Source organism: Acinonyx jubatus, chromosome C1 (genome assembly GCF_027475565.1).
Source record: "Acinonyx jubatus isolate Ajub_Pintada_27869175 chromosome C1, VMU_Ajub_asm_v1.0, whole genome shotgun sequence".
NCBI classification, from domain to species: Eukaryota; Metazoa; Chordata; class Mammalia; order Carnivora; family Felidae; genus Acinonyx; species Acinonyx jubatus.
In genome coordinates, this window is record NC_069381.1 from 194,569,452 (window position 1) to 194,593,758 (window position 24,307).

The following is a 24,307-nucleotide window of genomic DNA, read 5'->3' on the forward strand; positions in this document are numbered from 1 at the left end:
TACATTATATTTAATCTTTTTGTTTCAAAACCATAGGCCAGATGAAAACAAAGATCCAAATATGAAAGATCCAAATATGCAAGATCTTGAATGTAGGTTGCTGCATTATTTTTCTAATGCAGCATTTTGGGGGAAAATATTTCTCTTAATTCTAGATAAAATAGTAAAAGCATTAATCTCATGTAAAGAAAACAGTTTAAAGACCTAGAACTAGTGCAAATTGGAAAACATCACAAAACTGGCTAACAGATGACACCATTCTCCTTAAGTATTTTTATTTTGTAAATAAATGGACATTTTTACATACTAGTGTACTTTATAATTTAGTTTTGAGGTAGCAACTTCTATCAGTCTTTCTTTAATTTCCTAGGCCCATATATCTAAAGGTGTGTGTGTGTGTGTGTGTGTGTGTGTGTGTGTGAGAGAGAGAGAGAGAGAGAGAGAGAGAAAGAAGAAAGAAAGAAAGAGAGGGAGGGAGGTACACATGGAACAGCATAAAGCAGAAATGAAGAATGGACAAAAGAGATGGGTATTTATCTCTTGAACTGAAATATACCATCTGTAGTTCTAATACATGGGAACATACTTCTCATTAAAACCACCTTTGAAGTAAAATCATTTGTAATGCTTACCCACAAACTTTTGTGGAGTGGAGCTTTTACGTTTTCCCATATTCCCTGTGAGCTTCTCTATGACAGCAGGTCTCTCAAAAGGCACCAGAGAAATATTGTTGTCCATAATAGGCTCTTGTTCCTTACAATCTTCCATAGGAGGTACTATGTAAAACCATACAAAAAATGCAATCTGATAATTTCTTCAACATTTTAAAAAGATACAAAGCTGGATTTGCCATCTCAATATGTGTTAGATAAACATAAGCTAGTATGCTTGGATAAAAGTAGAAAGAATAACCTTTAGTGTTAAAGTACACTCTTTAATTTTACACACACACATACATACACACACAGACACACACACAGAGGGGATTTGTTTTTATTCGAGTTGTTCTCAAATCAATGACAAACTGTTGGCCACTATTGGTGGCAAACATGTTCATCTTGTTTCTCATCTTACTCCTCTGAAAGTGTTTTTAACATTGATTAAAATCAATACCACTTTAAGACTGCACTATTCTCAAGGCTTTTGGAGTTTATTTTTCTAAAACAAATTAAGTAAGTCAACTTGTTTTGCAGGAAAGCTTAAACAGACACACAGAATAACAGCACGATATTTAACCAGGTTTTTTTTTTCACCCATGTATTTTCCTGTAGCAGATTTTCTGTTGATGAGACAAGTGAGCTATTAGCCCTACTGGTAGTAGATAAATACCTGCACAAAGCAGCCTTCATGAAGGAGTTTCAATTCTGAACATGTCTATACACAGTAAACTGTGGCAGCTTTATGACTCTAATTTATTTTAAAAAGAGCTCTTCAGCAGGATAAAACATTCCATTTCCAAATTGGCATATTTGCTCACTAAACTGCTCTAACTCATTTGACATAAACTCTCCAAAGCTGCTCCCTCTGCATCACATTTGTCTAAGTTGCTAGGGGCTAATAGAGTAGTTCACAGATATTGACATTACATATTGACATTCATAGTACAGAAAAAGGATTTAACAAAAGTTTTTGCATAGAAATACTGTCGAAGGATGTTTAAGGATAGAGTAACATCTGAGACAGATGAGATCAATGATTGAAGCCAGAGTTCACAGGAAAGACCATAACTTATTCTTGATTATTGTTACTTTCTCTAATTGTTCCTGTGCCAGGGCCGTTTGGGAGCCTACAGGATTCCTATTTTAGAATATGTTTACTTGTTCAGCATACACTGTAAAATGATTTATTCTGCTCCTTTCACTTGTAAAGGAGAGTTCTACTGTGTGAAACACAATACATTCTCATTTATAAGACCAGGCACTAAAGTAAAATGAGAAAGCAAGAGATGAAAGTTAAGAAAATCCAGTGAACCATTCAGGTGACCTACTTAATAACCAATACAGGTTGCTGATTTTGAAGAAATGAAAAATGGCAACAGAAAAATCTTTTCCTAATTTGGACATGTTTAAAGAAATCTATATCCAATCTAAATTTTGGGTTAACCTAGTATATTCTAGTGGATAGACCAGAAGAATTTAATCTTCAACCTTATAAGATATGGCTACGATTGGCATGAGATTCTGCAATTACTGGATGTTAATGTAAAAGGAGATTATGAGATTCAGAAAGAAGGAAATACTCAGGTCATTTTCTATACTGATATAATCCATGATGTTACCAAGTGGAAAAAAATTACATCCCAAGATGTTACACGAAACATTATGTTCTCTTTAGCCAATAACTAAAGTAAAAGCAAATACTTAAAAAGGAAAGCAAAGAAAGGCTGACCAAAAAATTCAAACAAGGGTGGCCAGGAGGATGGAATGGCAGTCGAGAATGGATGTGGTTGGAACCATTAGTTAGATACAGATTATTGTCAAAGTCTTAATTTTTGTTTTGGGTGGTAGATTCATAGGCAATTACTACATTATTTAACATAACTGTCAAGCTAAAAAACAGGCTATGTATGGACTGAAGATGAAAATATGTCACAAACTGGGATCCAAAATGAAAGAAGGAAAGAAAAAAAGGTTTGTTGTTGTAAATTTTGTTAAAAAAACAGCAAAACTGGTTAACAGGGTTTGCCCCCAAATTGAATATAATAATTAGTTTTGAAATGAGTAGTCTAAAACTTGGCAGTTTTGCTCTAAGTCTAACCTTGAATTTTCATATTTGCACACATTTAACACTCAAAACGAAACCTGGGTGTGCGAACTGTCCCACACCACATCCACCTCAATTCAGATGATTTGTCCCAAGTTCAATGAAGCTCATGTGAACTGAAAACAATGACTTTGTCAGAGCTCTGGTCTTCTATTTAACATCAGCCCTCCACATATCAAATATTGAACCTATTTCTACCATATCAACAATAATAATAGTAACTGATATATACTATGTGCTAAGTACTGTTTTAAGACTGCATTAAATTATTTAATCTTTTCAATAACCCCCTTGAGATCAGTCCCATCTCCATTTTGCAGATGGGGAAACAAAAACCCAGAGACTCCTTGCTGTTTATATCTAGTTCATACAGAATATGTGAGTTGAACCTAGGTGGCCTGGCTCTAGAGCCTGGGCCCTTAGCCAGTACACTATACTATTTTTTTTTGTTGTTGAGATAATTAGACTGTTGACTTTTAATAAACAAGTTTGACATATTTTTAAGGTCTGCCATTGGGAAAAGATCTGATACATTTTCTCAATTACATAACTAATCTGAATGTTTTTTTTTTTTTTCTTTCATGGGTCTGGGTGCAATGTTTGGGCTTGAAACAGAAAACAAGTTCTTAAGTTAACTCAATAATGCATCAGTCACATAGTGAGAGATTTATCTAGGCTAAGAAAATACCAATAAGCTAATCTTACTTGTTAGAGCAAACTTCATAACCAGCTATTTCCTTGACCTTATTTTTGAAGTTATAGCCAAGAGGAAAATATGTTTGTAATTGCATTATTTCATTATGTCATCACATTTATAAATCTTAAAGACAGAAGCATCTAAGAGTGTTCCCAACATAGCCATGTTTACCAAACAATCCACTCAAATTCAAAATCCAAAAAGACAGTCTAGATTAGATCACCTGTCCACCCCCTGGCCAGGAAAGGGCAGGGAAGCTACGCTTATAGTCTTTTCATATAATAGGAGGACAGTTCTCTAAAGGAAAATGGAAGTTTGGTTATCAAAAGAAGAAGGAAGTTTTGTAGGGCAGGGAAAAATAATGGATGTCATCTATATTGTCACAGACTTTCTCCATGTTGCCAAATAAAAAAAAAATCAGTTTATCTTATTTTCTTGATAACATCTGACAGTACTGGCTTGCTTTGAAGTCACTCTTTCCATTTTCCATTCTCTGCTCCTACTTATCTTCATGGCTCTTCTTTTTTTTTTTTTTTTTCTTTTTTTCCTCCTGGTGTTTTCTTGGCTTTCTAGATGTCTCACTCTATAGTTACCCATATAACTTTAGAAAACATATTACTTCAGGTTACAACCTCTATAATGATGACTACCAAATCTTTATTTCCTACCCAGACTTCTCTTGAGAATTTGAGATCTATATATTCAACTTCCTCCTAGACAGTTTCACTTGGCAGTCTCTCACAAGTGCCTAAAAGGTAATGTGTTCAAAAGCCGAAATCTCCATTTCTCACCCCATACTTTCTCCTAGTTTTCCAATTTCCATCTACTTAGACAGCACCATTATCTACCTGATCATCCATGCTAAATATCTATGACAAATACTAGATTTCTTCCTTTCACTCAGTCTCCCTTCCCTTCTCTCACCTCCTCCTAATATACATACATGGGTGTACTGTGTATTTTAGATTTTACATGTATAGTTGCTCTCAATTTCTAACTGTTTATGCCAGGCTACTAAGCCCTACTTGACCAATCAGGAGATTGTTGCAATGGTCTACTTGCTTCTCTCTTGACTCTTTTATCTCCTATATCTCTAGAAATAAAATGTGAATACAATAATATTTTTTAGGATGAAATACAAAATTCTTTGCTTAGCACAATAAGTCTTTGATATTCTGTTCACAGACTATTTCTCTGGCCTATCACCTTCCAATTTCTTTTGCCCGTACAAACTGGGCTCTAATTATACAGTTACTTGTTGGTCCTTAACTCTCCATGATCTTTTAGGCTTCTATATCTTCACACATGTTGTTCTCTCTGTACAAAAGACTCCTTTCATGGATGGCTGTGTTGTCTTTCAAATCTTCACTCAAACAAAACTTGCCCCAGAAATTTCTCTTGGACACCTTGTCTGGTTTAGACATCTATCCTACATGCCCCTGTAAAGCTTATCAGACTATTGTGTTGGTTTACTGGTCTATTTCTAACAGTAGTTGGTAAGTAACCATAGGGTACAGATTGCATTTTATTTGTGTCTCTAGTACCTTTTATGATATAAGACAAATACAATATTCAAGGTTTTTTTACTGAATGACTTTATGGAGGAAATAATGTTACCAGATAGAAACAAGTTGAAGGAACTTACTAGAGTTTGCAGGTTCTCAATTATGTTCCCAGACTTGTAATAAAGAACTTCCCTTTCTCAAATAATTCAAAGCATAAACTTAATAATATATGTCCTTGCTTTAAAGCTAGCTATCTTTTGGTTCATGCTTTCATTTTTGTCTCCTGGCAAGGGGGAAAAAAGCTAATTACATACTTCACTTTTTAAAGCTTTTTCTTCAAGCTAAAGAGCCTTGAGAAATGAGCATAAAGATAATTTTCAAATAAGATAATCTGCCATAAAATTAATTATTATTATCTTTATTTCCAAAACTACAAGTCATGAATTTTCTCCTTTTCCCTCAAAGTCAAAAACTTCTTATTCTATCTCCAAAACATGTCTCTAGTGTTTCATCCAGTTCTCTTCTCCTGCTCCTGTCTTTTCATCTTTTCCTTGGCATTCTTAATTCTAGTCTCTCCTTGTCCCTCAGTGAGTCATCTCTCCTATATTCTACACTGGTGACATTTTTCTTTACAAGAGAAAAATCAGATTACTCCAGTGGAATTCAAACATTCTATTAGCATAAAAGGCTCCATTTTTGCATTGCAACCAATTATGTTAGACTTATTTCCTATCACTTCTTTAACTGCAACTATGTTCAATGTCCGGGAACCTGCGAATGTTCTTTTATACTTCCAAGTGTTACCCTATGGCAAGTGCTCTGCCTGGAACGTACATTCTCTGTGAATCTAATTTGTGTGATTTTTCTCAACCTGATGTACAAACCAAACACTGCACATAAGATTTCTTTGTTTTCTCTAGACAGAGTTAGGTCAGCTCTGCATTTGTGCTCCTACAGAAGTATGTATATGTCTTTATTAGAGCATTTATTTCATTTTATTTATCTTTTTTTAAAAGTACATATTTCCTATCAGACTATAAATGTAAGAAAGAAATTGCATCCAGGTATCTTTATATCCCCAGAATGTTTCATAAAAATAGGCACATAGCAAGCCTTCAATAAATGTTTCCTGAATGAAGTGAAAGAGTGCCTCTTTGACTTCAGACATGTCCCTCCCTGGAAGAGCCAACATGGGAAGAACATGTTTTAGGAATGAGTGGCTAGGAGACATAACTATGTCAGATATGAACCAAAACAAAAGAATAATAATGAATTTCAAAGAGTTAATGGCAGCCACAATGATGGTAATGGCCACCCCTACCACTAAAAATAAGATAAAAAAAATAGACAAGATAAGCAGGATAGTAGGAGAGGGATGGGGATAAATACGAATTTCACCGTGGCTGTCTTTCAAAGGAGACACATGCCAAGCTATGTATATGAGACAAGGTTAATGATGAACTCTGAGAATATTCGTCCATGTTTTTTTTTTTTTTTTTTCTCTTTTGGTCAGTTCCTACCCCATACACTCAATTCTGTATTAAGAATATTAACAAAAGGAAAAGGAGATTAAGGATAATCTCAAATTATTACTACAACATACCTAGAAGTATAGTATGAAATGGTATTAATATAACCTTAATGTTTAAAACTATATCCAACATGGTGGAAAAACTAGTATTTGGGCCTATAAATGATATCTAAACCTATGTCCTTCTCCCACCCTCACCATACACTTTGCCCCCTGCTCTACCCAGTACCTGAGTGTCTTCCCCACTTTCCCCATTCAGTTCCAGTTTTACAGCAACCTATAGAAGGCTTTTCACCGTCGAGGGCTAAGCAATCTGAGAAATGGAGGTTGAAGCTATAACTGTTTAAATGTCTCCTCCCCTCCTCAAATACACCTGCTTAAATTTTTTTGTCAGCGCTTATTCCATAACTGGTTAATTTGCCAACGCATAGTTAAATGTTGACTATTTATGTACACTTTACCTTCCCATAACAACATAACGTGTTTTAGACGAGACTCTGTTTCTAATTCAGATGTGTGTGCAACAGAGTTTCATAAATAACTCAATGAAAAATAAATTAATATAATTAACCCAATCCAATGTCAAAATTGCAATGAGAGAACATTATATGGAAAAATTAGTACCACAAGGTATCTTAAGTTTCAGCATGCCCTCAAGCCTCCATCAGTTACCCTGCCTCAAACCACCTCTAAAAACAATTTAAACAGAAACAGTATGCTCAAGTAGGCAAACGAAACTTCAAATGCCTGTTAATGCTGATAAGTAACATAACTTTCTAGGGTATGGAACATTTAATATTTCTTAATATTTAATGCCCTGAAATCTAATAGTGAAAAGAATGGTTTATTTCACATCCAGTCCCACTTAATTCTCATACCATACATGTGATGCACACAGATGCCACACAGCCAGGCCAGGCTTACTGGACTCTGAGATTTAGCATTTTAAGTTCCATGCTCTGGACCCCATGCTACCCTCATAAGCCCAGGTGATGCAAGCTTACACTATCAAATTTACTAAGACATAAAGCACAGACAGGTTTTTAAAACTGTTAATAATGATAATATAAAAATAAATGTACTCATTCTCAACAAATAGAATTGTATAATTCTTTAGATTATATAAACTACCCTCAAGAAGAAATGCTTCAATTATTCAGGGTAACAAAATAAATATTTTAAATTTCCAATTCAACAACAAATAATCACTTGCTGTCCAATAAACACAGTTCCACAGTATGTACTATATAAAATAACACACAAAAAAAACCCCACAAATAATCCTTGAGCTGTATATAAGTTGCTAAATAGATATTTACATTTTAAAAATGACTACAGCATTCCCCAATTATACTATTTGATATTGACTAAATCTTTTAAAATAAAAGACAGAAGTGCAACAATAAGACTTTCGTATGTACTTATATGAAGGATAAAATTAATCAGCATAAAAATATAATTAGGACAAAACAGATGCCCCAAATCTAAAGAATTGAAATTCATAACTTTCCTTTGTAAGGCTGATATACAAACATTAATTTTTCAGTAACACAGAGTTATTAATTGATAAACCTTAGAAACTACCTTCCTACCTGCTATTGTATATTATGGAGATGAGGATGTTTTGCTTGGGTTCTGATTTTTGTGGAGGGAAGTGGGTGCCTAATTTTAATCTAGATCGCTCCCTATACTAGTAGGAAGCAAAATGAGTAATTCCCAAGATAAATCACAAAACTGATTAGAGAAAGATCAATTATATCACTGATCAGTTACCAAGAGAAATGAAAATACACAACCAACCAACTCTTTTAGGAACCCTACAGACTTACATAGAACCATTTCTAACTACTTGGCACAGCCAATGAAAGAGAAAGAGTAAATGCTCTCTTCCTTTGGTGTACTTAAGGTCGGCTGCCATTATTATGTTAATTCAAACACACGTTATCAGAAATACTTTAGGAGTATCGTAAAAACTCACTATAGGTTGTTTGCCAAGGGTCCCAAAGCTCAACTCATTTCAAGTGCTTAAGAAGATAATCCCATGTAAAGTTAACGCGATCTAAAATTGTTTGAAAACAAGAGTAAGATTTCGTCTTCATGCTTAAGGGTAGAGGAACTGTTTAACCCATAAAGAACTACAGAAGTAGTGAGGGGGAATGAAAATGGTGAATGCCATTTCTACCCACCATGGTGACTCATGACCTGCCCAGCAGCCTCCATGCTGACATTCTGGAGATAGTTGTGGCAGCGTTCCTTGTGCTCCTCCAGTGAACTGCGCTGCTTGTAGCTTCGTCCACAGTAGTTGCACTTGTGAGGTTTACCCACTGCAAAGAGAATGCGAGGTTAGCGTGCCAGCAGTCTCATCCAAAGTAAAATTAATATCTGACTTTTGATAGTGTGGAGGAAGCATTTATATGCCTTTCAGACTCAAATCTCTTCCTCCTCCACACTCTGATTTAGGCGAGAAAAGCTAATAAATTTCTAACAAGACTAAAAGCGAGCAAGAAGATAAGGTAGATCGTACCTTTGGAGATAGGGGAAATACTGAATCAAATTCATGCTCTGACTGTATCCTAGATCATGAGGGGCTGATGATCAGTCTTCAAATTATCTGACTCGTAATACTAACATTTGCCCTTACACAATTCTCTCAGCTTTGACTCATTCAAAAGACAAATCACGAGTGTCCTAGATACATGGTAAGAATTTTTTTTTTTAATTTTTTTGCAGGGGGAGGATAAAGACAGAAAATTTTTACTGAAGAAAATAAAATGCAATAACTTGAATGTCATCGTTTAGTGAAAAGATTATTCATGGGCACCAAGGAGACTAAAAAGAATTCAAGTGATGAGAAAAAGTAAAGATAAAAGCAGAGAGTTTCTCTTTTCTTTCCACCTTGGTAATAACTATTCATACATGCAAAACTTTGCAGAGGAGAAGTAGATTCTCCCACATCAGCCCTGTTCTTAGGTTACCAAGAACTAACCTACTAGGTGCTGTGAGTCAGAATTATTAACAGTAACCACTGAAGTCCCAACATATTTAGTTATACAATGATAGCAGCATTTTCTAATGCATTTCACATTCAGGAAATGAATTTTCTTAGTGACCAAGAGCCGTATGTCAATATACCTGGTAAAATACTTCAATGTTCACATTAAAAAACAAAAAAACAACAACAACAAAAAAAACTTTGATGAAGGAAAACACATTTATGGAAAGAGATATGTTTTAATGTATGTCAAGTCACAAGGATATCAGAGAGCACATTAATTCTTGGTTTTGAACGAATATAGGAAAAAACATAAAACACCAGCTGGTCTGTGCCAAAGTCCTCATCAGTAAAGCACAGTATGAATCAGGTCAGTGGCCCTCATCTGACATAGGAATCACTTTGTTTTGCCCAAAGGACAAACAGACCACTCTTTTTCATAGTCAAAGATAGTATCTCTAACTCCAGTCACCTTACAAACCCATGCTATGACGCTGGTCACAAGAGGAACTGAAATACTGTAACAAGGCAAGGTGTTCATAGCTGCATAGAAATTTCACTATACTAAAACACACACACACACACACACAATTTTTTAAATTGTATTTGAGGTACACATAAAGTCACTTATTTCATGGTCATAATTTTTCAAAATGGTGTTAAATAAAAGCTATCCAAGGCAGGATTAGTCATTTCTAAAAATATGAGGCAAACTAACTTCTATTTTTCAGAACCAAGGATTTCTATACATTGAACCAAGGTATCTCTATATTGTGAAAAATCTTTATCGCTGTGTGAAAGCATTAAAAATTATAAGAAAATACTTTTAGTCAAAAACATTCATGTAAATAATATATTTATACATAATTGCATTTTAAGATACAGGACTACATACTACAAAAAGCTTTTGTTTGCTATTACGGTTACTTAATTTGGCGGTTTCTTATTGCTGTTTCTCTAGAAACAGGTGAATTTGCACTGAACAAGTCTACCTGTAGCTCACTGTAAACTAGTTTCCTCATCTCTCTCTTACCCTTTGGCACTCCTATTGCATTGTGTCCTAGGATACTATGTTTTACTATGAACATATCAGCCTACTATGCTTTCTTCCCCTTATTTATATAAGCAAACCTGAGACCTCTCAACTTAATTTAAACATAGTTCCCTTACACTCCCCTTGGCTCACAATCCTTTAGGAACTTTTAACTCACCTGACAAGAAAGAAAAGACCGTATACTTTTTACTGTTTTTGAAACTCATTTTTTTTACTAGCCTCATTTTTGAAGTCTATCCTATATTCTCCTTTACGTCAGCTTCTCCCATTTTGACATCTACTTTAAAACATCGCTCTTGGGGCACCTGGGTGGCACAGTTGGCTAAGCATCCAACTTCAGCTCAAGTCATGATCTCATTGTTTGTGAGTTCAAGCCCCATGTTGGGCTCTGTGCTGACAGCTCAGAGCCTGGAGCCTGGTTCAGATTCTGTCTCCCTCTCTCTCTGCCCCTCCCCTGCTCATGCTCTGTCTCTCTCTCTCAAAAATAAATAAACATTAAAAAAATTAAAAAAAATTGCTCTTTCCTCTTCATCCCAAGTTGAGCAAACTGTTCTAGAAGTATAACCTCAATGTCCCCAAATCTTGATCCGTGCTCTACTATAGCAATCCACATACTGGGCAACATATGTTGGACTTTGATATCCTCTGTTTTATCTCTAAGACATGTACTCTGGGAATGCTCCACCTTGTCCCTCTGTCTCTCATCTAATACGTATTGGAAAAAAGCCTATCATGTACAAACACTGTGATGACGCTGGAATGTAAAGTGGAGAACACTCTCTTGGTGCCTATCATCCTCATGCAACTGGTAGTCTGGTGAGGAAGACAGACATTTAACAAATATATAAGCAATATCTTACAAATTGTGGTAGATTCAATGGAGCAGAACGGTGTGCTAGCATAATGTGGGGAGCCAAATTTAGTTGGATAAAGTTGGATAGGAAGGTCTGCCTGAGGTAGGAACACTTTGGCTGATAACTGAAGGAAAAGTAAAAGTGAATCAGATAATGGGGGTGGTGGAGCAGGGTCGAGGAGAGGCAGTGTTTGAGAATTTCCAGGAACTGCTGTCGTCCTCGTGTTTGTTCTCATGTACTCAGCCCCTTCAAAGTCTAGATCATGTCCTTACTACTTTTTTGAAAATTGTTTTCAAACATCATCAACAATCCTTGCCAGACCTAATGGCTCTACTAGCCCCTGAAGACCACTTCCCTCCTGTCACTCCTTTGGTATTTCTTAAAAATCAAGTTCACAGAAATATTGTTTACATTTACTCCCTCTATGATGAGTTAGTTCATCTGTATGCTTATAAACCATGAGTTAGTATGTAAAACATATACATTCATAGAAGACCAGTATTTTACATTTATTTTGATAAATACTAATACATTCTCACCATCTCAAACACTTCCATTCTGATATTACTAAAACATTTTTATAAAGTCATCAGTAGCCTCTGAATCACTAAAGCCAGTGGACTTTGATTCTAAATCTTCCTAATTTCTTGGCCACTATCAAACTTTCATGTGTCTTGAATCTCCTATTTGAGCTTCTGGGATTAGATTTTGTGTTTCCCCTCACTGGCTTCTCAATGACTCTTCCTACCTGGCAAATAGATATGTAACTTCAGATTTTATTCTCACTATAATTAACAGTCTCCCTCTGTTCCCTCTACGTGAAGCCCTCATTTCAATGAAATGTCCAAACTGTGCTTGGAATAATTTCCCATGTTTGTAAGTAGCTACTGGTCATTTAAACCATTTTAGAATGATGTTGGTGAACCAAAAGATGGAGTTTTCTTTTCTGTGCAATCACAGCACTCTGTCCATACTCTGTTGATGCATTACTTATGATACTTGCATTCTAATTATCCATACAATATCTATTCATCTCCCTAGTCCAAAAAATGAGCTTTGTCCTAAAGGCAGAGATGGTGTTTTACTCAGTGCTTGAATTGATAGTGCTTGTGGTGGTTATTAAACATAGAAGACACTCAATATATATTTGCTGAGTAACTGCCCTTCAACCTCATACTATCAAATGCCTTTTGAGTATTGCCTCATGTATATTCCTCTGAAATCTAAAATTCAGCAAATTCAAAATTATCTTCCTCCACAAAATTACTTTTTTTTTAATGTTTATTTATTTTTGAGAGAGAGAGAGACAGAGTGTGATCGGGGGAGGGGCAGAGAGAGGGGGCGACAGAGAATCCCAAGCAGGCTCCTAGATGTCAGCACGCAGCCTGATGCGGGGCTCGAACTCATGAACCGGGAGATCATGACCTCAGCTGAAGTCAGATGCTTAAAAGACTGAGCCACTCAGGTGCCCCTCCACAAAATTACTTCTTTATTCTGACTGTTCTTTTGTGCCGCTGTTACCACTGTTTTAATAATCCAGACTCACAACAAGACAGCCCTTTTTGTTGCCTCCTACCTCTTTTCCCACATCCCAGTAATTGCTAACTTCTATATACTCAACTCCTTTGATGTTTCTCAAGTTTATCCTTCTTTCTCATTCCCACAACCAATATGCAAGTTCCGTTCTTCATTATCACTAGCCTGGGCTGGCACAATAGACTTCAAACCAGCTGTTTTCTTGCATAATTATTTTAGTCCTCTCCTTAACAACATTTACTGACTCTTAACTTCTATTGAATAATTCCAAATATTCCAAATCCCTTTACCTGGCATTCAGTACCCTATACTAACTGGCCCTAAGTCATACATCCCATCTTCTACCCCAGGATCCAGCCAAAATCACCTGGAGCTTTTACACTTGAGTCTTAGTTCTTTCTGGAATGGCTTCATACAATTTGGCCCTCTTGAAATCCTATTCATCCTTCTATTCCCAACCTCCTTAAGCCACATTCCATCTAAAAGTGATCTTTCCCACTAAAGAATCATAACTGTATTGGCCCTCATACCTAGGAAACATTTTATCATGTATTTGCGGTTATTTATATATACATTCATTTTGATCTCTCCCATGTTAGACTGTGACCTTCTTGAGAAACTGGAGCAGTGTCATATGTTTTTGTAACCTGCAACAAGTTTAGTATGGTGATTTGTTCACAGCAAGAATACATGGGGTTTTCATTAGTAACATCATTTCTTAACACTTTAAATATTTTTTTCTCACTGGCTTTCCTTAAATTTCCCTAAATTTCCAACTTTCAAAGCAGTGCATCTGTATAGAAAATATGAAAATTCACCAAAAATATTTGTAATTATACAATTTGGAGATAGCTATCTTTAACATTTTTATCATTTTCTTGCATTTCTTCTTGTACATGCAAAGACACATTTTGTTAGGAAATCATGTCACTATATATTTATACTCTGCTTATTTTAATGAATATGTCTTAAACATTTCTCTATGTTATGAAATAATAGTTGCTGAAGTGAGGTAACAGATTTTTCTTAGAGTATATAGAATTATGATAATGTTGAATTAGTTTGCTTAGCATTCTTAGTCCTTATTTAATATTTCTCACTTTACTATCATTGTATATGCTCATACTTGAAGAAATCAAATAGTACTAAAGGGCATTTACTGAGATACACAGACTCCCCTACCCCTCATCTAATAAAAATCTACTTTAATGTGCTCTTTTTGGAGTTTATTAGTTTGATGTTAGAACTTCTGGACTGATTCTTTAAATTTGTTCCCCTTTCCCCCCATGTCAAATATTTTGACTTTACCCTTTTGACAAAAAAAAAAAAAATTCTCATCTTTTTCTTTGATTCTTTCTGCTAAATGTTTTCTAGCTATCATGCATTTTAATTTCTAAGAGCTCTTTCCTGTTTTCTTACTTTTTTTAAAAAAAATAGAATTCTTCTGTTTTTTCTTGGGCACAATAACTTCTCTCTCTGAGCATTTTCTCTCTTTAAATTTTCTTCCCTCTTTATATTGTCTGTTTTCTCTGAGCTTTTTTCTTTTTATGTTGATCTCTGTATGGGAGGACTTTCTTACATTAATGGTGCCTGAATATATATTGTTCTTTCATATTGAATAGTGAGGCACTAAAAAGCTAACTGGAAGTTCAGGAACCATAGGTGAGGTTTATGAACTATTACAGTGTAACCTCCTTATTGTTAGACTCCCATGTCTTCTCTTTCAATTTCCTTAGAGAAGATGCCTCCAGTTTCTAATCCCAAGGGTGATAGAAGCTGGCTGTCCGCATTTGGAAAGACAAGAAATGGGGCCACAAATCTAAATGTTCAACTGTGGTCTTTTGCATTAATCCTTTGTTTTTTCCCTTACCCTTTCCTTGTTCAGGAGCCCCTAAGCCTGAACATTTCCAATTCAACTTCTCCAAAAAATAAACATTTATTTTTCTGTAAGGGGGAGGAAGAGGATTAGCTGGCTGGCTGTACTGGATGAGAGTAACTCTATGGTCTAACAATTTTGTACACAGATTTTTAAATTCCTTTCTATTTACTCCACAGCTCCATCCCTGACTTCAGTACTCCTGTTTTCTTCCACTTTTCAGGATTCTATGGTGCCAGTTAGCTTGCTACACATCCCTTAATCCCCTCTATAATCACTAAAGGTTTTAGTCTGGTCTTCCTCTTACCACCTCTTCCTCTATCTGCTTTCCATCTTCCTCTTGGCTGCTATTCTGTCCTTTCTCATTGTCTTTGATCTTATGAGTTTAAATTTCTATAAATGTCTACTGTGATTTTCATGGGAGTTTTAAGGAGTGAGACATGTTGCTTTTCATTTCATCATGTTTAAACAGCAATATACAATATCACTTTTATTGTTGGTATAGTATGGCTCCGTAAAGATGTATTGTAATTCTCTACCAACAACAACAACAACAACAAAAAAGGCATGATATATATTAGGAAAGCTTAGCCATCAAAAAAGTAATCACACATTAGTAAAACAGGGAATTTGTGGAAACGTAAAATTGCATATCTCCTCTTTTCTACTGTTACTTATTTAAGTATTCTAACACAAAATCCCCTATTTTCTTTTTAAAAAAATTTTTTTAATGTTTATTTTTAAGAGAGAGACAGAGACAGAGACACAGGATGAGTGGGGGAGGGGCAGAAAGCGAGGGACACAGAATACAAAGCAGACTCCAGGCTCCCAGCTGTCAGCACAGGGCCCGATGTGGGGCTCGAACCCGTGAACTGTGAGATCATGACCCGAGCCGAAGTCAGATGCCCAACCAACTGAGCCACCCAGGCGGCCCCTCCCCTACCTATTTTCAAAGATATTTTAGCTTAATCATTTGCAATGGATCTCAAAATGAACCACAGGCTACCCACGTTAGAATTCCCTGGTGTGTTTGTTAAAATGCAGATTCTTGGGCACCATGCTGGGTCTAGAATTTCTGGGGGTGCCACCTGAAGGTCTGCATGTTTAACAAACTTCCTAAGTAACTGCTTTCATACTGAAGTTGGAAAACAGTGGTTTTATAGAAAATCATAAATCATCATGTTCTTTAAGTTTGGAGTTGAGTTAAAATTTCTTTTTAAGGTGAAGAATATTTTTTTTAACGTTACTATAATGATCTTAACTGTATTATCAAAGGAGTTGCAATTAACTTTGCTTTCTAAGAAATTTTGGGATTAAAATCTGAAAACCCTTGGATGAGGCATCATTTTGTTACTGGTATTAATGCCAAAAAAGAAGTATTTTGGTATCAAAATTTACTCCTGTATGTTGATTCCATATTTTGAGGACAATTATACAGTTTAAAGTAAACTTTACATCAATTCTCCTTCAAATAAACCTGTGTGTCTGAATTCTAAAATTCAAGAGGAAAAAGTTCTATTGATCCATTTCTCCTAAATTGCAAATTGTGCTGCTGTCTTTTAAGAGGACTACATGATGTTATTTCACATTAGAAAAAGCAACATAGAAATTAATCATCTCCACTAATAAAAGACAAATGGTTTGCCAGGGTGTTGACTGTGGGTGTCTATCTTTCCCAATTTCCACAGCATGACATTAAGTGACAAAAGGAATATGTTGTTAGAACACAGCTAAAGCCATTAAGTCATCTTCTTTTTCCCCCAGCTATAACTTTGAAAAAACTGGAGAAAAGACAAAGAGGCAGGTGGACAGAAAGCAGTTGTTTTAGAGTTCTCACTTTCCTGACTTGATGAAGCAGGGCTCAATCTCATGGTAACAGTTTTTCACTGGCTCTTCTAAGCAACCATCTTCTTCACAAATAAAGACATGTTACTCCTGAATTCTGAGTTATAATACATGTAGATTTTTATTCTTAAAAATCAGCTTTACTGAGGTATAATTTACACAAAATAAAATCCACCCACTTTAAGTATACAATTCAAGGAGTTTGGAAGTATATACAGTTGTGTAACCAGCACAATTAAACTATAAAACATGTCTGTCACTCCAAAAATTTCATCTTCCTCCTTAGCACCAAATCCCTTGGCAACCATTGATCTGCTTCTGTCACTACAGTTTTGCCTTTTTTCAGACTTCATATAAAACTGATTCATGCTGTATGTAGTCTTTTGTGTATGGTTTCTTCCATTCAGCATAATGATTCTGAGATTCACCCATGCTACTGCATGTATTGGTAGTTTATTTCCTTGTGTGAATGTACCACAGTTTGTTTATCCATTCACTAATTTGGGCTGTGTCTAGTTTATGGCTATTAGGAATAAAGCTTCTACAAACATTTGCAAGCAAGTCTTTGCGCAGATTAATGTTTTCATTTCTCCTGGTTAAATACCTACAAGAGGGATTGCTAGGTCATATGGCAGGTATCTGATTGACTTTATAAGAAACCATTCATATGTTTTCCCAAAATGGCTGTATCACTGCATTTTCCACTACAAACATATTAGTTAATAACTGCTCTAACATCCATGCCTACACAGTATTGTTAGTTTTTCACTGTACCCATTCTAATAGGTAAGTAGTGACATTTTATGGTGCCTTTAATTTGTGTTGTTCTGTTGTCTCACAAGACTGATCTTTTCATGTGCCTATCTGACACTCATATATTTTCTTTGGTTTGCCACTGACACATTTTCTTTAAAGTATCTGTTCAAATCTTCTGCCACTTTTTTTTATTGTGTTTTTATTATCGAGTTGTAAGAGTTGTTGACATATTCAGGGTACAAGTCTTTTATTAGATATTGTATATGCTTTGCAGATATTTTCTCTAAATATGTGGCTTGCCTTTTATTGGAGTTTCTTATGAAAAGTTTTTTTGATTTTGATGAAGTACAATTTATCAATATTTTATTTTATGCTTTAGTTTTTAAATATTCTGAGAGAGAGAGAGAGAGAGAGAGAGAGAGAGAGAGAACGAACAAGCAGGGGAGGGGCAGAGGGAGAGGGAGAGAGAGAATCCTAAGTGGGCTCCATGCTCATCCAGAGCTCAATGCTGGGCTTGATCTTAAAACCATGAGATCATAACCTGAGCCAAAATTAAAATTCAGATATTCAGCTGACTGAGCTACCCAGGAGCCCCTATTTTTTTTTTTATCCAAAAGATCTTTCACTAACCAAATATCACAATAATTTGCTCTTCTGTTTTCTTCTAGAAGTTGCATTTTAACTCTTACATTTAGGTCTGTGACTCATTTCAACTTAATCTGTGTATATATGCAAGGTAAAGCCTATGCCATTCTTTTTTTTTTTTTTTCTTTCTTAGTATTTATTTATTTTGAGATAGACAAAGTACAGAGGAGGAGCAGAAAGAGAGGTGGGGAGAGAGCAAGAATCCCAAGCAGGCTCCGTGCTGTCAGTCCTTAACCAACTGAGCCACCCAGGTGCCCCACTATTCTTTTTAAAATACGGATATCCAAATGTTCTACCTCCATTTATAGAAAATATTATCTTTTCCTCCTTAAATTATCTTAATATCTTTGTTAAAAATCAATTGATCATATATTGGGAGTATATTTTTTGATTCTCTGTTCTATTTCATTCATCCCTATGTCTATCCATAAACCAAAAGAACAGATACTTATAGTATTCAAATCAGGTAGTGTAAGTCACACACCTTTGCTTTTTCAAAATTATTTTGGCTGTTTTAGATCTTCTGCATTTCCAAACAAATTTTGGAATCAGTTTGTCAAATTCTACAAAAAAGCCTGCTGGGATATTGATTGGGATTGTATTAAACTGTTAGTCTTAATTTCAGGAGAATTAATATTTTAACAGTATTGAATCATTTAAACCATGATCATACTACATCTTTCCATTTCTTTAGATCTTTTGTTTCCCTCAGCAATTTTCTTTTTCTTGCATAAAATTACATAAATTTATCTCTAAACATTTCATAATTTATGAATTTTATTTATTTTGGATGTTATAGTAAATGACACGGCTTTCTAAATTTCAGTTTCCAATTTTCCATTGCTAGCATATAGAAATAAATTTGATTACCTTATATTTATGTTGCTTCTTGCAATCTTAATGAAATCCCTCATTAGTTTTAATTTTGGGGGGATGAGTTCCTTGTTTTTCTTCTGTATAGGTGATTATATCATCTAAAACTAAACACAGGTTTACTTATTCCCATGCAATTTGTGTATCTTTACTTCTTTCTGTTGCCATACTAAATTAACAAGATTCCCAGCACAACGCTGAATAGAAGTAGAGAGAACAGACATTCTTGCCTTGTTCCTAAAAGGTGAACTTTCATTCATTAGTAGTATGATGTTAGCTCAAAGTTTTTCAAAAATAGCTTTTTACCATGTTGAGGAATTTCTTTGTGTTCTCTTGCTGAGAATTTTTTCTCATGAATAAATACTGTTATGTCAAATGCTTTTTCTGCATCTGTGAAGATGATTATATGTTTTCTTGTCTTTTTTGTTGTTGTTAATATGGGGAATTACACTGATATTTTTCCACTGCTAAATCAACTTTGAATTCCTGGCATACACTCCAGTTGGTGGTGATAGGTTATCTTTTGTTCATGAGGGATATGACTATATAGTTTTCTTTTATTGCACTGTCTTTGGTTTTGGTGTCAGGGTAACGCTGAACTAATAATTTGTTTGGAAGCATTTTTCCCCCTTCTATTTTCTGGAAGAATTTGTGCCCTAATGTTTCCTTAAATTACTTCTTCCTTGAATGTTTGACAGAATTTCCAGGTGAAGTAATCTGGAGTTTTCTTTGTGGGAAGGTTTTTACCCATAGTTTCAATTCCTGGAATAAATACAAGGCTATTCATAAGTATTTCTTTTTGAGTGAGCATGGATAAATTTTATATTTCAAGGAATTTATTTCATCCACTTAAATTTACTGACATAACCTTTGCTCATAATATCCCTGTATTATACTTCCAATGGTTATAGGAGGTTTAGGGACATCCCCATTTCATATCTGATGCTGGTAAATTGAGTGTTGTGTTTTTGTACTGATTGATCTTGGCTAGAGGTTTATATATTTTATTGATCTTTTCACAGAATCAGACTTTGATTTCATTGATTTTTCTGTATCATTTCCTGTTTTTTCTTTCATTGATCTCTGCCTTTATTACTATTATTTCCTTCTTTTACACTCTCTAGATTTAATTTGCTTGTCTTTTGTAATTTCTTAAGGAAGCTTAATTAATTGATTTGAGACCTTTTTTCTTTTCTAATATAAAGACATTTACCTTTAGTACCACTTCTATTCTCATCACATTCACATTTTCCTTTATATTCTGAACGTATATTTATAATAGCTGTTTTATCAACCTTGTCTGCTAATTTCTCCATCTGGCATTTCTGGGTCTGTTTCTATTAACTGATTTTTCTACTGATTATTGGTAATATTTTCTGCCTTCAATGCATATATGTTAATTTTTTAATGGCATTCTAGATGTTGTGAATTTTACCTTAATAGATTCTAGATTTTGTTGCATTTCTTTAAGCTGTACCAGTCTGCCATTACGTGACTTGGAATAGGTTCAGTCTTTTTGATGTTTGCTTTTATGCTTCAAGGCAGTTCTAGAGCATGGTGAGTTACAAAGGCGATAAGCTTTTTGAGGATTTTACTCAGTGACCTATTACAGTCCTCCCACATTGGCCGGACAGCATGGACTATTCCTATTGCTGCATGAGCTCCAGGAATTGTTTGGCTTTCTGCTTTCTTCCATTCCTTTTCCCAGCTGCAAGTAGTTTTTTCATACACATAGGTAGATCACTATTAAGCCAAAGAGTCAAGGAGGACTCTGCAAAACTCCAGAGTTTTTTCCTGTGCAGTTTCCTCCTGATACACTGCCTGCTACTCCTGTATACTCTTAGACCACTGATCTTCCTGGATTCTAATGTGTCTCCTCAATTCAGCAAGACTGGCTCTGTTTGGGTTTCCTGTTCCTAAGCATGGCCTGGAAACTGCTTCAAGGAAGGAGGCTCAGATAATTAGAGGACTCTCTACCTTTGTTTCTCTGGAACAAAGAATCTCTAGAATCCTAGTCCTGCAGTGCCCATTGTTCAATGTCTAAAAGTCATTTAATATATTTTTGCCTGGTATTCTAATTGTTCAGAGCAGGGGATAAATCTGGTTCCTAATATTTCATCATGTTTGAAACCAAAAGCTATATATGTAATTGTATTAAATACCAAGAAAGTCACACTAACCTTGTAAGTTTTGTTACCAATACAATTCAAGTAAGTGAAATGAAGTTTCTTATGTCTAAAATTCTATAATATGTTATAATAAATAATAGTATACAGTATAATAAAGATTCTAAGACAAAAGAGAGCAGGGTACTGTTCCCAACTATCTCAAAAGTTAAAATGTAGTCTTTGACATACTGTCCCTCAAAAAAATTCTACACTAACAAAAAGAGAACTATCAGTATAATTTGTCAGAGCTATAGATACAGATTACTGAACTGACCTGAGCAATAAATTATAAATTGAAGATGCAATAAAGAAAATTTGATAATCCTGACAACTTTTCAATTAGAAAAAAATTGCTAGTATTTTCTCCATCTGTCATTATAAGGAATTAGAACTAAATACCTGCCCCTGTACTAAAAACCCCATATACCTACCCAAAAGGAAGACCAAAGCAAACAGCCATAAATAATTTTGAAATAGGAATGTTTACCATAAATTCATAGGGTGTTATGAAGGTATATAGCACAATCAAGTCTTGTTCACTTATGTTTTCTTGAAATATGTCACTTCAAGAGTTATCCTAGTGAAACCTATAAAACAAATTACAATAGCACTAATACATGTGGTAAATGTTTTATTCTTTATATAGATGTATGTATGTTTACACATACAGAAACATGCAAAAAACCACATCTATATACAGAAAATATATTTACCATTTGTCATGATACATATAAAATCAGCAACAGCATTATGCATATATCACATTCATTTTCCTTCAATAAAATTAAAAGCACCCACTGTCCTATAAATATTTATAATGCAAAAAATGGGAACTTTTTAATGTGATTTTACCTGGCAATTGCTTACAGAATTACAAATTAATCTGAAGAAAGATGGGCACTGAAATATAATGCAACTGATCATTTTTTTTCTGAGTATCCATAAGTTATACTTTGTCTGAAATTAGTTGTCTATTTTTATTGTATGAACCCTCTATATAAACAATTCTAATGTTCTTGATCCCTATTGTTCTATTGCTGCCTCAAAAAAGATTTTGCCAATTCATATTCATGCTACTAGTGTACGAGAGAGCCATTTCACCATACTCTCAACCGGTACTCTGATTAAAACAGTAATTCTCTAATGTGCTAAGCCTGTGATCCTTAAATTATAATGGGACACTGAAGCAAACTCTTGGGAAGGATATTTTAAAGTAAGATAAGCACAGGATATTTAAAATTTTTGAGGGACATAATAATATTCAACATTCCTCAGACATGCAAACTACTTGCTCAGTTTCAACATATCACATTACATTCTTTTCAATGACGTCATATCTTTGTGAAGCTAGGTTTCAGGAGCTGTGGCAACACAAAGCAAGTACTGTGTGAAAATAAATGTGGAACAGCAAATGAGAGTGGAGGTATCCAATCTGATTCTAAGATGTGGGAAGTTGTTCAGTATCCAACAAGGAGCACAATCCCATCAGTAAAAAATTGTGGCTGTTCAAGAATGAAATAAAAATATTATCTTGTCTTTCAATTTATGTATATTATTTTTTCAATTAATTGACAAAACCTTTTTGATATCTGTTATGTGCCAACCACCATTCAAAGAGCTGGGGATACATTAATAAGACAGAGGAGGTCCACGATCTCACAGACCTTACCTTCAGATGACAGTGGGGAGAGACGGGCAACATGTACTTGAACCAAAAAACCAAGATAAGTACAGAATCTGATTCAAGCTCTATAAGACTTTAAGATAGAGACAGCAAGATCAAGAGTAACTAGGGGGATGCTCTAGGTAGGATGCTTATGGAAGGTCACTTCAAGGAGATGCCATTTAAGCAAGTATCTCAAGGATAATGAGGCATCCATGCCAAGAACAGGGGAAAGAACCGAAGGGAGAGACTTCTAGGATCATCACTGCAAAATCCCAAGAGTATAAAGGAATAAAGGAACCTAGGGTGGTAAAAAAACATAGAGTGAGGGATAGAGTGGTATACAACTAGACAGAAAAGGTGAGAAGAACTTCCACTGGCCATGATAAGCAGTTTGATTTTATGAGAATGGAAGCCCATTAAAAGATTTTAAACAGAGAAATTACATGATTTAAACTGAATTACTAAAGAGAATTCTGGCTGCTATATGGAGAACAGATTGGAAAGCAGGAGTATGTATGGTAGCTGAGATCACAGGCTTTGGGGTCAAGTAAAACACAGCTTATATCCCAGCTCTTCCTGAGTAAAAGTTGCAAAAAATATGCGTATGTGGTTTTAATGGCAGGATTTTTACTATATCAGAGCCCAAGTTTTTAAAAAGTACTCTCACAAATCTTTGAGATTTATAATTTATAATGCTATTAGATTTATTTTATTCTAAATTTCTATATGTCCTCAAACATTATGGAAATATTTATTTCAGTATGATATCCTTTAGTTTTGTTATATTGAGCACTTTGGTGTGTGGATGTGTGTATATGTGTTGTATGGTTAAAATCTAATCCAAACAGTATACACTGTTGGTAAAATATGAATAAAAAATTAGGTAAAAGTATAATAATAAACTTTACATAAAGAACCATACATATAATACTTAAAACTACAAATTGTGGGGATGTTAGGTAGCATCTCTCCTATTTATTTATTTACTCATTTATAAAAAATCTCGAGTATAGCTAACACCCAATGTTATATTAGTTTTAGATGTACAACATACTGATTCAGTTTCTTTATACATTATGCTATGCTCACCCTCTGTAGATTTAATTTTCCTTATCTGTAAAATAAGGCCCTTAAAATAGTGCTTTTTACAAGATAACAGCCCATTAAATATTAGCCATTAACTTTTTATTTTTGTAATGGACTGACATTTATCATTTACTAGGAAATACATATAATCACCACTGACCTCTACAAATCTTTAACTTTGTAGTTAACGCAAGAAGGTTCAACTGAAAGCACCCACAGATTCATTCATTCATCTGATACAGTATAAGGGAGGCACAGGCAAAACAGAGTAAGACCTCTTCTTGGAGATGCTGAATTTAGGATCTTTCATTTTTAAAATTTTATTTTAAGAGAGAGAGAGAGCAAGCAGGGGAGGGGTAGAGAGTGAGACAGAGGGAGACAGAAAACCAAGCTGACAAATCAGAGCCCGATGTAGGGCTCAAACTCATGAACCGTGAGATCATGACCTGAGTGGAAATCA

The 24,307-nt window shown here is 34.9% G+C and overlaps 1 protein-coding gene across 13 annotated transcripts in view; it reads right to left on the minus strand.

Annotated features, from left to right (window-relative positions):
* Window positions 1–24,307, minus strand: part of IKZF2 (IKAROS family zinc finger 2) — a 164,895-nt gene that overhangs the window by 16,725 nt on the left and 123,863 nt on the right. For all 13 annotated transcript variants that reach the window (XM_027051621.2, XM_027051601.2, XM_027051584.2 and 10 more), the window contains 2 exons: window positions 8,683–8,820; window positions 633–776 (listed from right to left, as the gene is read on the minus strand). In XM_027051621.2, coding sequence (XP_026907422.1) covers window positions 633–776; window positions 8,683–8,820 — 282 coding nt within the window. The remainder of the gene's footprint in view (window positions 1–632; window positions 777–8,682; window positions 8,821–24,307) is intronic.